Source organism: Ctenopharyngodon idella, chromosome 17 (assembly GCF_019924925.1).
Source record: "Ctenopharyngodon idella isolate HZGC_01 chromosome 17, HZGC01, whole genome shotgun sequence".
In the NCBI taxonomy this organism is placed as follows: domain Eukaryota; kingdom Metazoa; phylum Chordata; class Actinopteri; order Cypriniformes; family Xenocyprididae; genus Ctenopharyngodon; species Ctenopharyngodon idella.
In genome coordinates this window covers 27,344,952-27,358,255 of record NC_067236.1, presented here as the reverse complement: position 1 = coordinate 27,358,255, position 13,304 = coordinate 27,344,952, and the positions used below count along the sequence as shown (strand labels likewise).

The 13,304-nt window shown below is 37.0% G+C and overlaps 1 protein-coding gene across 3 annotated transcripts in view; it reads left to right on the top strand.

Annotated features, from left to right (window-relative positions):
• The first annotated feature begins 9,697 nt into the window (after positions 1-9,697).
• kif13ba (kinesin family member 13Ba) overlaps positions 9,698-13,304 on the top strand; it is a 49,715-nt gene continuing 46,108 nt past the window's right edge. For 2 of the 3 annotated variants that reach the window (XM_051867480.1, XM_051867481.1), the window contains exon 1: positions 9,699-10,891. In XM_051867480.1, coding sequence (XP_051723440.1) covers positions 10,822-10,891 — 70 coding nt within the window. In that variant the 5' untranslated portion in view covers positions 9,699-10,821. Of the gene's footprint in view, positions 10,892-13,304 lie in introns of all 3 variants that reach the window. The other variant, XM_051867479.1, reaches the window with a different exon arrangement.

Below are 13,304 nucleotides of genomic sequence, written 5' to 3'. Positions count from 1 at the left end.
TGACTGTATGCACCGTCCATACCGTGACGGTTTGGGACGAATACATGTACCGTTACACCCCTAATATAGATATTAAAAGCTCAGCTGATGACCTCAAACAGTGTTTAACAACTGCTGTGATAATGTTAATTGCTATTTAGTGTTTTGGTAAAAAAATAAAATCAAAGGGCATATTTAACCTCGGGTTTGTTGTACCTACTAACTAGGAAGTAAAGATTTGATCAGACAGTTCAGTGTTCAAAGCTATCTGGCTACTCACCTTCAACGCCTCAGATGTCAGACTTTCTTTTTTGGTAAGAGGAGAGTAATATATTTACCTGTTTGTTAACCATAGCGACTTCACAGGAGTTGTAAAAGCAAGGACCTGTCTGTGTGCGGTGGAGGAGACTATCATTGAGGTGCTAGGGAGAGACAGGGGAGCTAATTGGGGTCAAAAACATTTCTGCTGGCGACACAGATGGCAGCCGTCTGGGGCCTGCGAGACTCAAACATCATAGTGATTGTGGCCTTGAATTATACTTCTCTAAATGGATTCTACCTCAAGGACTAGCAAATAATAGCGTTTCGTGAATGTTTTTTAAATTTATTTATTTTTAAATACTTTATTGAGTAGTTTTCCCAACAAAACAGAAGGCCCATCAGATTGTTCTATATGCAAAATATATGCAATATTATATTTTCTAATTTTTCTATTCCTTAACCTTTAACCTAACACACAAACATTTCCGAATTTTTATCAAGACTTTATTTAGCATGTTTATTAAGCTGTTTCCACAGTGTAGGTGACTTCAAATTTAACTGTCTTTCTGGGGAGATTAGGTCTCAACAATGCAGAGAAATTATAATAATTAAGTTCTGGGGACTGTTTTGTCCCCAAACTATAGCTAAGTAAACACACACAGGAACACATCTCTCTTTTTGGAAAAGAAATAACTTGATACGCACTAATAATGTGACTTTTAGAGCTATGCTAATGTGCCTTTGTAGTTTAACCTTCAGATGTGCATACATTGTAATCCCAAAATAAATGTATGACTTTTTCAAGTGGTCTCTGCGTGACAGTGAAAGCGCAGTCACATGCTCATAGACGTCACTGAACAGATCAGATCACAGCGTTTTCTCTCCTGTTGTGCTGCTCTGACTGTGTATGACTGCCAAGCGCAGTGCAGTCTGAACTCTCAGTGCGAGTTTCCTTTATTCCATTTATTTACTTAATTTTTTCATTTTTCAGCACTCACATAAACTTGTGCAATTGATGTAGAGCAAAGTTCTTGTTATTTATAGATAATGCACAAACCTCCCCAAAACGGCCCACAAAAATAATCAAGTAAGATTTATTTGCATGGTAAACGTCTCTACAACGATATTTGGAAATTGTGTTATTTATTAATTATTTTGTTACTCTCATTGCTCTCCGGTGGGCCAGCAGGAGCAGAAAGAAGCAGACAGATCCAAAGGTTTCTGTCCCTCTGTGACGCACATGGCAGGAGTCAAATCAATGAGATGAGGCTGAATCAATGAGATGTCAATGGCGTCTTATCATTGCCTGTTGCAGCTTGACAATGATCTCACACGCTGCAGGCAAAGGACGTCCTGGGTGTCTGGCTATTTTCTATCACTCTTCACTCTGATATTTGAAAGAATATTTAAATATGTTTTAGTTTGTTTAGAAAGAAACTAATTCAAGGCAAGGAGTGTCTGGTGTTCCTTTCAGACTTTTTAAGGGCTTTAAACAATTCCCTGCATGTGTCCAACTATCATTCACTTGCCTCTCACACACTTTGGCTTCCTCATTGCTACGAGTGAGATTGATGGGGTGTGCAAACTGGCCAACGCTTAATGGGATTTCTTTATCACTGCGGTGATTCACAAGAAAGGCAGTTTGAGGTTTGAACTCGGCTGATGGAGAGAGCTGCCCTATTGCTCTGTGCACCTGGTTAAGGGGAGATACTCTAGATAAACTGCTGAAGGAAAGGTGGAGCATTTGTTCCATGTCCAGGAGGAAAGTGAATTTCCAGAGCTACTCTCGACAGACATGAGGCTCTTATGGAGTTCACAGGAAACGGTGGTTTGTGCTCGATGGTCCCTTATACTTATATATATATAAGAGGACACTGAACTTAGTGATGTTATTCAATAAATGTAGAACTATTTAGTTTGTAATACACTGTAATACATACACACACATATATACACTGATCAGGCATAACATTATGGCCACCTTCCTAATATTGTGTTGGTCCCCTTTTTGCTGCCAAAACAGCCCTGACCCATCGAGGCATGGACTCCACTAGACCCCTGAAGGTGTGCTGTGGTATCTGGCACCAAGATGTTTGCAGCAGATCCTTTAAGTCCTGTAAGTTGCGAGGTGGGGCCTCCATGGATCAGACTTGTTTGCTGAGCACATCCCACAGATGCTCGATTGGATTGAGACCTGGGGAATTTGGAGGCCAAGTCAACACCTCAACTTGTTGTTGTGCTCCTCAAACCATTCCTGAACCATTTTTGCTTTGTGGCAGGGTGCATTATCCTGCTGAAAGAGACCACAGTCACCAGGTAATACCGTTTCCATGAAAGGATGTACATGGTCTGCAGCAATGCTTAGGTAGGTGGTACGTGTCAAAGTAACATCCACATGGATGGCAGGACCCAAGGTTTCCCAGAAGAACATTGCCCAAAGCATCACACTGCCTCCCCCGGCTTGCCTTCTTCCCATAGTGCATCCTGGTGTCATGTGTTCCTCAGGTAATTGACGCACACGCACCCGGCCATCCATGTGATGTAAAAGAAAACATGATTCATCAGACCAGGCCACCTTCCTCCATTGCTCCATGGTCCGGAGTTCTGATGCTCACGTGCCCACCGTGCCCAGCCTTCGCTCCCCACGTGCATCAATGAGCCTTGGCTGCCCATGAACCTGTCATCGGTTCACCACTGTGCCTTTCTTGGACCACTTTTGATAGATACTGACCACTGCAGACCAGGAAAACCCCACAAGATCTGCAGTTTTGGAGATGCTCTGGCCCAGTCATCTAGCCATCACAATTTGGCCCTTGTCAAACTCGCTCAAATCCTTACGCTTGCTAATTTTTCCTGCTTCTAACACATAAACTTTGAGGACAAAATGTTCACTTGCTGCCTAATATATCCCACCCACTAACAGGTGCCGTGATGAAGAGATAATCAGTGTTATTCACTTTACCTGTCAGTGGTCATAATGTTATGCTAATGTTATGGTCATATAAATTATGTTAATTAAACATTCTATGCATTTTGTGACATTTCCCCCTTTAAAATTAATATAGACTGATATTTCTAAAATCATATTTTTGACTACATGGCTGAAACGGAAGTCAATTGTAAGCCATTTTGCACTAACCTTCAAGCATAAAAATGTTTGGTAAAAACTTGTTTCTTGTTTGAAAAAGAAATGTCAAACGGAAAAGTACTACAATTCACTCATTTATTATTATTATTTTTATTTATTTTTTTCAAATTGTGTGAATTCCATACTTACTGTAGCAGGGTTTAAATATTTATGGGAATGCCACACATATTTAAAAAATCTGGTAAATGTGGTAAATCTGGTAAATTAAGTGTATTTGGCATTGGAATGACAAAACTTGCCGTTGACTGTACATTTGGTAGCCCAACTCTTATAAGCCAAATATCATTCAAATCACACCGTAACCTCTCAATCACCTCATTCAATATCACCAGAATAAGAAAAGTACCCAGAGGGCTACTCACTGATTTTAGTAGAGCTTACATCACCCACAATCTAATTTGAGTAATTTTGCGTATGGTAAAGGCCCAGATGAGGTTCTTTGTCATAGGCAATGACTCCTCCCCATAAACATGCTCAATTCATTTGACTCATGCGTAATGTGAAACAATATTCTGCCACAGGACTCATTAGAAAGGCCTATAAAAACACAGCGATACACCTGCACCACTGAGAGCTCCAAATGTACGGCATCTCTTTCGAAATTCACCAAAAACAAACTTCAGAATTTAATCACTATTCAATAATGGAAAACTGAAAGATGATGTAATCACACTAAAGTAAATGTATAGAACTGAAACTGTAAAATTTCAAATCCATAAAAGATAAATGGGTCAACCATAGAAATGTATGGGCCATATTGCACCACAAAATAAAATAAAATAATAATAATAATAATAATATATTTTTGCAGTGACAATAATGTTTTAATTATTTTTATAAAACGGTTAGTTCCTGTCCTTGATTCTGATTGGTCAATAGCTGTGTTTTATTCACGATAAAACATGGCTATGAACGCTTCACCCATCAGTTCTGTGTATCACTACACAACACCCTTAGCAACCACTCGTAGCAACTTAAACTGTTTGTTCTCAATTGATATTGTTCATTGAAGCTTACTGTATTATGAGAAAGAGATCGAGTGAGCGAGTTTATTACCTGCATTCAGATTTAGCATTTTCCTTCAGGTCAGTCCTATGTTCATAATAAAAAAATCTGTTTAAATGTCCGATGTATTATCCTGTCCTTTTAACAGTTAAGGGGTTTTCCCGTGACTGACAGGGCTAGTCAAAGCATTTGTCAGTTGCGTCTTGTTCCGTGTTCACAATAATTCAGTCTTTTCAATGTAAAAGCCTTCGCTACTGACTGACACACTCATAAAGACAGTCTTTGCCACCATCTAATGGCGTAATAATGTAACTTCTGTTGCTGTTCATGGTCAGGGACTGTTTTTTCCGGCGGAAGGAAGGCTTTTAGTGAAAGTTTACTTCATGAAAGTTGCACTGATACATACATATTTTGGCTTTAGTATTGTATTGTGCGATAACTGTTTTATAAAAGCAATAAGGCACTCGAGGCTAGTGCTGTATCATGAACCGCTTTGCGTCGTGCCTAACAATGCCCTTCAGCCGTGACTTATTCATGAGACAGCACAGCCTCGTACCTTATTGCTTACTTAATTATTTTCAACATTATGCAATATCATAAATTGGATTAAAACAAAATATGAACTGAATTGAGCTGAAAATGACACTATTGCTCTTAGAGCTGCTTATAGCTGAATTGAACTTGTTTCATAATTAATGAACTTCGAAACAGTTTTTGAACTGTAACTGAATTTAAACAACACTGAACTAAATCTATCTATCTATCTATCGCCTCTTTTGTTTTTAGGCTTTGACCACGCAAAATGAAGCGGGAAAAAAACTTTAGAGAAGACAAAGCTGAGAAATGAAACCTAACGTCGTGCTGAGTGAGAGAAGATGGTTGCTCACCTCCGATTTTCCGGAAACACATTTCCAATCTACTAATCCTGTTCTCGCACAGTATGAGTCATCTAACACACGAAGCAGCGCAGCTCTGTCTGCATTCTCTACGGGGCAAGAAGGGCAGGAGACCACATTTAATTTGGAGTTTCCTCTTGAAAAACTGCTGATGTACATTTCCAACTTTTTTTACTGCTGGTTTAACCTTCTCAGTTTTATGATTCATACTTACTTATTTCAGGTCTGTTTTGTCCACGCCATTGTGTTACATTCTATGTCGACAGTGCAAACAATCACATAAACAAATCGTCCGATGTTCTGCGTTAGATCTTGTCCTCTCTGTAATGTTGTCGACAGGACCATTCATAAGACTGCACTTCTCTAAGCCTGGGGAACAGTTAATTGATTACCCATGCCACCTACCCCCTTTGAACCCTCTCTGTAAAGATAAGTGTCGTCCCTGAAATCGAACCCTCTGCCTGCCACGCTTCCGTCTGATTAGCTGCCGGAACAATTATCTTAATCGTGTCATCTTAACGAACCCCACGATAAGCCGCCTTGGGGCCAGTAATCCAGAAGACCTTCGCCTACACGGAATATTGTCCCTTATCGCCCTTCATAATAAAGATGAATTAAGTCGAGGAAAAGACAACATAAAGTTCCCATTGCGGGTGTTTACACTTGTTTGTTATTGACAGTTGATGGTATAATTCATAATCAAGCTATTAAGTTAAATCATCATCATGACTGAGCAACATTTAATGTGTGGAAAAACAATGTTAGGAAAAAACAAGTTGAGTGAGAATAGCTAGCTTGCAGTATGCAGAAACAAACTAATATAGCCTATATATATATGATTGGTTGCCATGCTGTTGCTACTGTGTGTGGTTTTGTTAAGCTGTTCTGAATGGTTGTTAGAACATTGCTATATGGTTACTTGAGTGTTGTAGTTGCTAGGTGGCCCAAGTCAAAATAGCCAACCCTCATTTCTCTCTATTCTATAGTTTGGATCTTTTGTAGGCTATTTAAAAGTTTGGGGTTGATAAGATTTTTAAATGCTTTTATAGACTAAAACTGAATAAAATATTCGATTTAAACTGATTTGTATACAGTATTTAAAAATGCAATTTATTCCTGTGATGGTAAAGCTGAATTTTCAGCATCATTTCTCCAGTCTTCAGTGTCACATGATCCTTCAGTAATCATTTTAAAAATGTTGATTTGGTGCTCAAGAAGCATTTCTTTTTTATCATCAATGTTGAAAACCATGAAACTTTTTTTTTCAGGATTCTTTGATGAATCAAAAGGACAGCATTTATTTGAAATACAAAATTTTTCTAACATTATAAATTTCTTTAGTGTCATTTTTGATCAATTTAATGTGTCATTCCTGAATAAAAATAAATTTCTTTCAAAAAAGTTTTAAAAAGAATTAATTCACTTCAGAATTAAAATTTTCTGATAATTTACTCACCCCCATGTTATCCAAGATGTTTATGTCTTTCTTTCTTCGGTCGAAAAGAAATTAAGATTTTTGAGGAAAACATTCCAGGATTTTTCTCCACATAGTGGACTTCAACAGGGTTGAACGGGTTGAAGGTCCAAACTGCAGTTTAAATGCAGCTTCAAAGGGCTCTACAGGATCCCAGATGAGGAATAAGGGTCTTATCTAGCAAAACAATTTGTCATTTTCTAAAAAAAATAAAAATTTATATACTTTTTAACCACAAATGCTCATCTTGCACTAGCTCTGCGATAAGCCACCCATTACGTAATCACGTTGGAAAGGTCACACGTGATGTAGGGTGAAAAACTCCATCTCATTTTCTCCTCCAACTTCAAAATTGTCCGATATCGTTGTTTTAACTTTTTTTTTTTTTTGTAAAGACCGTTTGACTTAGTCTTTACACGTTTTCTTTGTAAACACTTGCTCAGTACTTCCACCCACGTCACGCATGACCTTTCCAACATGATTACGTAATGCATTAAAAAGTATATACTTTAAAAAATTTTTTAGAAAATGACAAATGGTTTTGCTAGATAAGACCTTTATTCATCAGCTAGTGTAGATCGTGTAGAGCCCTCTGAAGCTGCATTTAAACTGCGATTTGGACCTTCAACCCGTTGTACCCCAGTGAAGTCCACTATATATATTTCTTTTCGACTGAAGAAAGAAAGACATAAACATCTTGGATGACATGGGGGTGAGTAAATTATTAGGAAATTTTAATTCTGAAGTAAACTAATCTTTTAATAGTGTGTAGATTTTTTCAAGCATTTGTACAATAAACAAATATTTATCCATAATAATGCAATAGAAATGAGCTCATTAATATTGTTGTGAAGTGAATGTGGTTTACTGATCTTATCTAATAGTATCTTCAGGTCTGATAGGAGGCGAAAGCATAACAGTGGGGTGTAGGCTGCCCGCGTAGTGGGATTCAAAGCAGATGCCCTTTCCCCTGGAAGGCCCCTCCTCTTGTAGCCACACAGATCACAGGAGTTCCCTCTCAGGCCCCGTCAGACCCCTCACGCTCTAACATTTACTCTAAATTACCAAGCTTCAAAGTGCACTGTATGTACCCAGACTGCAATGATTTAGTCATAGATCCTGAAAAAAACCACAAGGATTCAATTTCGCTGTGGAATTTTGCTTACATTGTGATTAATGTTTGTGATTTGTTCAGTAAGCTGATCTAAATCTAATTTAGACTTTAATAGGGTCTTTGCCAATAATTGCACTTTTGCAGCAACTCTAAATAAATGATACAATCAGCAATTGTCAAACTGTATTTGCATTTCAGCTGTATTAATTGTCTTGAGTTTTCTCCATATTGTGACTCTTTGTTCTTGAGCAGACATGTTTTCAGTGCAACACTGATAAATTAACATGTACGAACAACTTTTTACTTAACTTTTTTTTACTTAAAGGACATTCAAATTAAACTTTTTCAACCTTTATGTATAGGGTGGACCATGACATTTCAGTTACAGACAACATACTCATGTAAGTGCAGTGGGTGTGATTGTACAAGAACAGTGACTCAGCTTCAAGCTGAGCTTCAGCTATCTTTTTTTTTTTTTTTTTTTTTGCCACTTTTTGACAATATAATAATTCTGCTCACTTTTCAAAATGTATTCAAAAATACTATTAATATAGGTGAATAGTAGCCTAATTTAATAATAATAATAATAACAATAATTTAAAACTTGTGGCAAAATTACTACATTAATATCGTTTGGTCTCACGAAAGTGAATTTGGGTGGTTTTATTTGAGAATTTAGCATCCTCTAGTGAGTTATAACAGTATTACATAACCAATAAACTGTGGGACAACAAATCATCTCTAATAAATATAACTTTAAATCTACATTATAGAAAAACCTTCTTCTGACATACAAATTCACTCTTAGTAATCTTTAAAAAAATATATTGTAATAATAGTAATTACAAACGAATGTGATTGGTCAATCTCAACAGCGCTGTGAAAAATAACGCACCACGTGACAACACCGCCCTCGTGATGTCAGCAGCGGCTCTAAACAGCAATTTACAACTGAACAATGGCGCTATATATATATATATATATATATATATATATATATATATATATATATATATATTTATATATATATATATTTATAAAGATATATAAATATTTAAAATATTCTATATGCTCTTTCTATTTGTATGGGATGTGTTGTTCAATGTGCTTAATATGACCAGCAGGTGTCGCACAACATGAACAAATAAGGAATAATAGTAGGAACAGTTGCAGTTATTTGTGCTACCAGACCAGTATTATAAGTACAACATATGTTGGCAGCGTTTAACCCTCCTCATAATGACTAATATTGAAGAACCCTTTCTATTTGCAAAGCTATTTTCTACTGAGTTTATGTGAGTATTCGGAATATCCAACTTTATATGGATAGGAATATTAAAAAAATGTCTGTAAATGACGTAGAAGATGGACTTAAATGGGAAAACTACCGAAATATATCTGACCTCATCACAATGGCATGGACTTCCAAACATAATCAGCTCTTCCTCAACTGAGGTTGAAAGTCTGTTCCAGGAGATCAGCTGATCGCAAATGATGTAATGGCAGAGATGGTCTTATTATTATGGTAATGATTTCAGTTCTCACTGAAACTGAATGGCAGAATTTTTAGGTGCCTCAAAAGATCTAGATGTAAGCTTATAGTACGAGTAGCCTACTACTTCTAATGGTAATATTAATTATGATAATAATAATAATCACAATATAATAATAATAATTATTATTATTATAGGACTGTTGATTTGTTGATTAATTTTATAATAATTATTATAATTATTGGTAGATGTATGAATTTACTTTATTAATATTTTTAATTTTGTCGTTATTTTAGGGACTTTTACTTTGAAAGACGAACTTCCGCTGGGCGTCATATAGATCACCGTTAACAGCACTGGCTTCACGCTGCTCAGTCATGAAATAAAGCGGCTCCTTATTGCGGCCATAACATCCACGCTGGAGTCCTTAAATCAGTTCAGCCTTCATTTTCTTGGCTTCGCTAATTCTATAAAATACGCGTGTCTTGTCTCCGTGATTTTGGATATTAACCCTGAAGATTTGCCGAGCTGGATGGGAATGTAGAGCAGCACCATTGTTTTAATCAGCTCGTGAAGTTGGATCCAGCCTGAAAAGAAACCAAAATTCAACAAATCCGCATCAGATACTTTGGGATCTCCTACCATTTAATCAACAATTTGCGATCATATTTCGGAAATAACTGCCAGATTAGGATTTTTACGTTTTTCTCAGTCATTGACATTTACATTCATGGTATTTTTCTGCCTTAAAACTGATTTGTTTGCCATTTTGTAAAAGTGCTGCATTGACAAATCAGCATTTGACAGCCTAACATTAGTATAATAGTCCTGTGTATTTCAAACATTATCTTATTTAATATTTTTTGGATAAACACTATACAGATCTGCCTGTAGTGCAGTTTACCCAGTTGAGTACGATTTTAAACTACCATTTAAATAGTTCAGGTATACATTATTTATTTGTTTTTTATTTAAAAAAATGCAAAACCTCCATATTCAAGCAAAATGTGGTAGTTAGACTGTTACCGCCAGGCATGAATTATTTAAACCCTGCTTACTTATTAGTTGCTTGGTTTCCTGCTGGACAAAAGTCTTGACATTTGCAGTTTGACCCAGTGTGAGTGTGACAGGAATCCAGGAGGGAGTTGGCTTTGCTCTCGACTCTGTTTTTGATCCAACTAAAGCTCCAGCTGTCAAGACATTCCATTAAACTTTTCTTTTACATTATTAAAACGACAATGTTTTTACTGTGCCGTTCAAAACGCCGAAAAACAACCCATTAAGGACGATGCTGACCATTTTTGGACACGACAAGCTTCAGATATCAAGAATTATCCTGTACTCCGGTGACCGGCATATCTAGATGAGTTTTATTTTATGAACTCGAGGCTGTCAGGAAGCTTTTCGGTCGTTTTATAACACGTCTTCTCGTGGATATATCGACATACAACATGGGTGACTCTAATTTGAACGACTCCAATGTGAAGGTGGCGGTTCGGGTCCGGCCCATGAACCGGAGAGGTGAGTTGAGTTTCAGTTCTGTCTCTTGATATCACATTACACACATACAAGCTGTCTTTCAAAACCTGGTTTAGCGGTTTCCTAGACGTTCGAATCTTTTCTGTGGTGCCTTCAAAATGCTGTCTAGTTAGTCAGGTCACTAGGTTTTGTGACACGGCCTTTTAATCTTGTGGTCAGTAATGGGTTTTGACAAAGTTCTAAGAAAGTCCATCAGATAAGGCAATCCCAGCTGTATTCTCTATATACTGTATGGCTCAGTACTGATGGTTTTGTGTTGGGTCACATGACCATATTGAGTTCATTGGGTATCTATCTATCTATCTATCTATCTATCTTTGGGTCAGATACCATGTAATGTACATTAAATTTTTTATTCAACATTAGTATAGTAGACTGTTTTTTGCCATTTTAATTAAATTCTTCCCTTACTAGTTCATGTTAAATGTGCTACAATGTGACATGTATTTTTAAATATGTATACATATATGTATACTCAAAATATGTAATTATATATTAGATAAGATGTTTGAGGTGAATTATAACATTCCACACTGCTTAAAGTTTAATGTCGACTACCTGTTTCCAGGTCTATCTGAGGACATTTAATTAATGTCATACATGCTGTACTGTTTTATTTATTTATTTATTTTCACTTTTTCTTCTTCAAGATTATTTGCATGACTTCTTGCATGCATGTCTCTCACATGAACGGCTGACATTAAAGCAGGTCTTGCCGTGGGAGAACATGTGTCTTGGTAAATCCACCGAAGCGTGAAATATTTGCTACATTGTAGTGACGTGGTCACGTGTCTCGCTGAAGCGTAACATTCAGTCACAAGACTCAAGCACTGATCGTGCGCTGACAGCCAGTGTGAGCTTTCCGACTCACAAATATCCTTTTGAACAATTCCCAGTCTTCAGTTTGTAATGTTGGAATTGTAATATGACCTTCATTACTGTATTATTCCAAATCCAAAGATTTTTCTGACCTTATTTTTGTCCTGTGTCATATGACATGGAGAACTTGTATTTGAAAGACTAAATGACACTTAACTTTCTGTTTTACTTGCACTCTCTCTGTCTCTGTCTCTCTCTCTCTTGCTCTATTTTGGACAAAGGCAGGAAGGGAGTCTGAATGGACTATTTGCCAACGTTGCATAACTGAGCAGGTTCCCATGGCCAAATGAGTTTTTGGGTCCTTCTACGAAAATGTTCATATTCAGTCCTCAGACTATGTAAAGAGACGTCACAAAAACCTTTTAGGTGGATAAAGGGACCTGGAGGTTTTAAGGGTTAGTTCACCCAAAAATGAAAATGCTGTCATTAATTACTCACCCTCATGTCGTTCCACACCCATAAGACCTTCGTTCATCTTCGGAACACAAATTAAGATATTTTTGATAAATTCTGATGGCTCAGTGAGGCCTTCATTGTCAGCAAGATAATTAACACATTCAGATACCCAGAAAGGTACTAAAGTTATATTTAAAACGGGTTGAAACAGTGGTTCAACCTTAATGTTGTAAAGCGACGAGAATACTTTTTGTGTACCAAAAAAAACAAAACAAAATAATGACTTTTCAACAATATCTAGTGATGGCCGATTTCAAAACACTGCTTCATGAAGCTTCGAAGCTTTATGAATCTTTTGTTTTGAGTCAGTGGTTCGGATCATGTATCAAACTGCCAAAGTCATGTGAACTATTGAGATTTCGAAACGCTTATGATGAAGCCTCGTTTACTGAAATCACTTGACTTTGGTACTCTGAACCACTGATTTGAAACAAAAGATTCGTTAAGCTGTTTTAAATATAACTTTAGTACCTTTCTGGGCATCTGAAAGTGTTAATTATCTTGCTGTCAATGCAGGCCTCACTGAGCCATCAGATTTGATAAAAAATATCTTAATTTGTGTTCTGAAGATGAACGAAGGTCTTACGGGTGTGGAACGACATGAGAGAGAGTAATTAATGACAGAATTTTCATTTTTGGGTGAACTAACCCTTTAACTGGTTAATGTTTTACCAGTTCCCCACATTAGTTGAGGACACCAGTTACCTCATTCCCTTCTCACATGGCATGAAGAATGCAGTTACAGTTTCACGTAACTAACTCAACCATGCATTGATAGTTTTACTTCCATAAACTGAGGCAAATAATTATAGAAATGTGCTTCGGGGCATTGTCGCTACCTTTTGTTCACTTACTTTGTGTCATTGTGTTCAATTATTCTGTCAGTCTTTCCAGTTCATCACTGTTGCCAACATTACATGTGCTTATCTCTGACACTCATAGTGACATAATGCAGGAAATTCTGATTTTTGGAATGGCTGGATGTGGTAAATCCAGATGGGTCTCCTTATTGGACATTGGCCACCAATGCTGGGAGGAAACCAGTTGTTTCCTGCTCCAA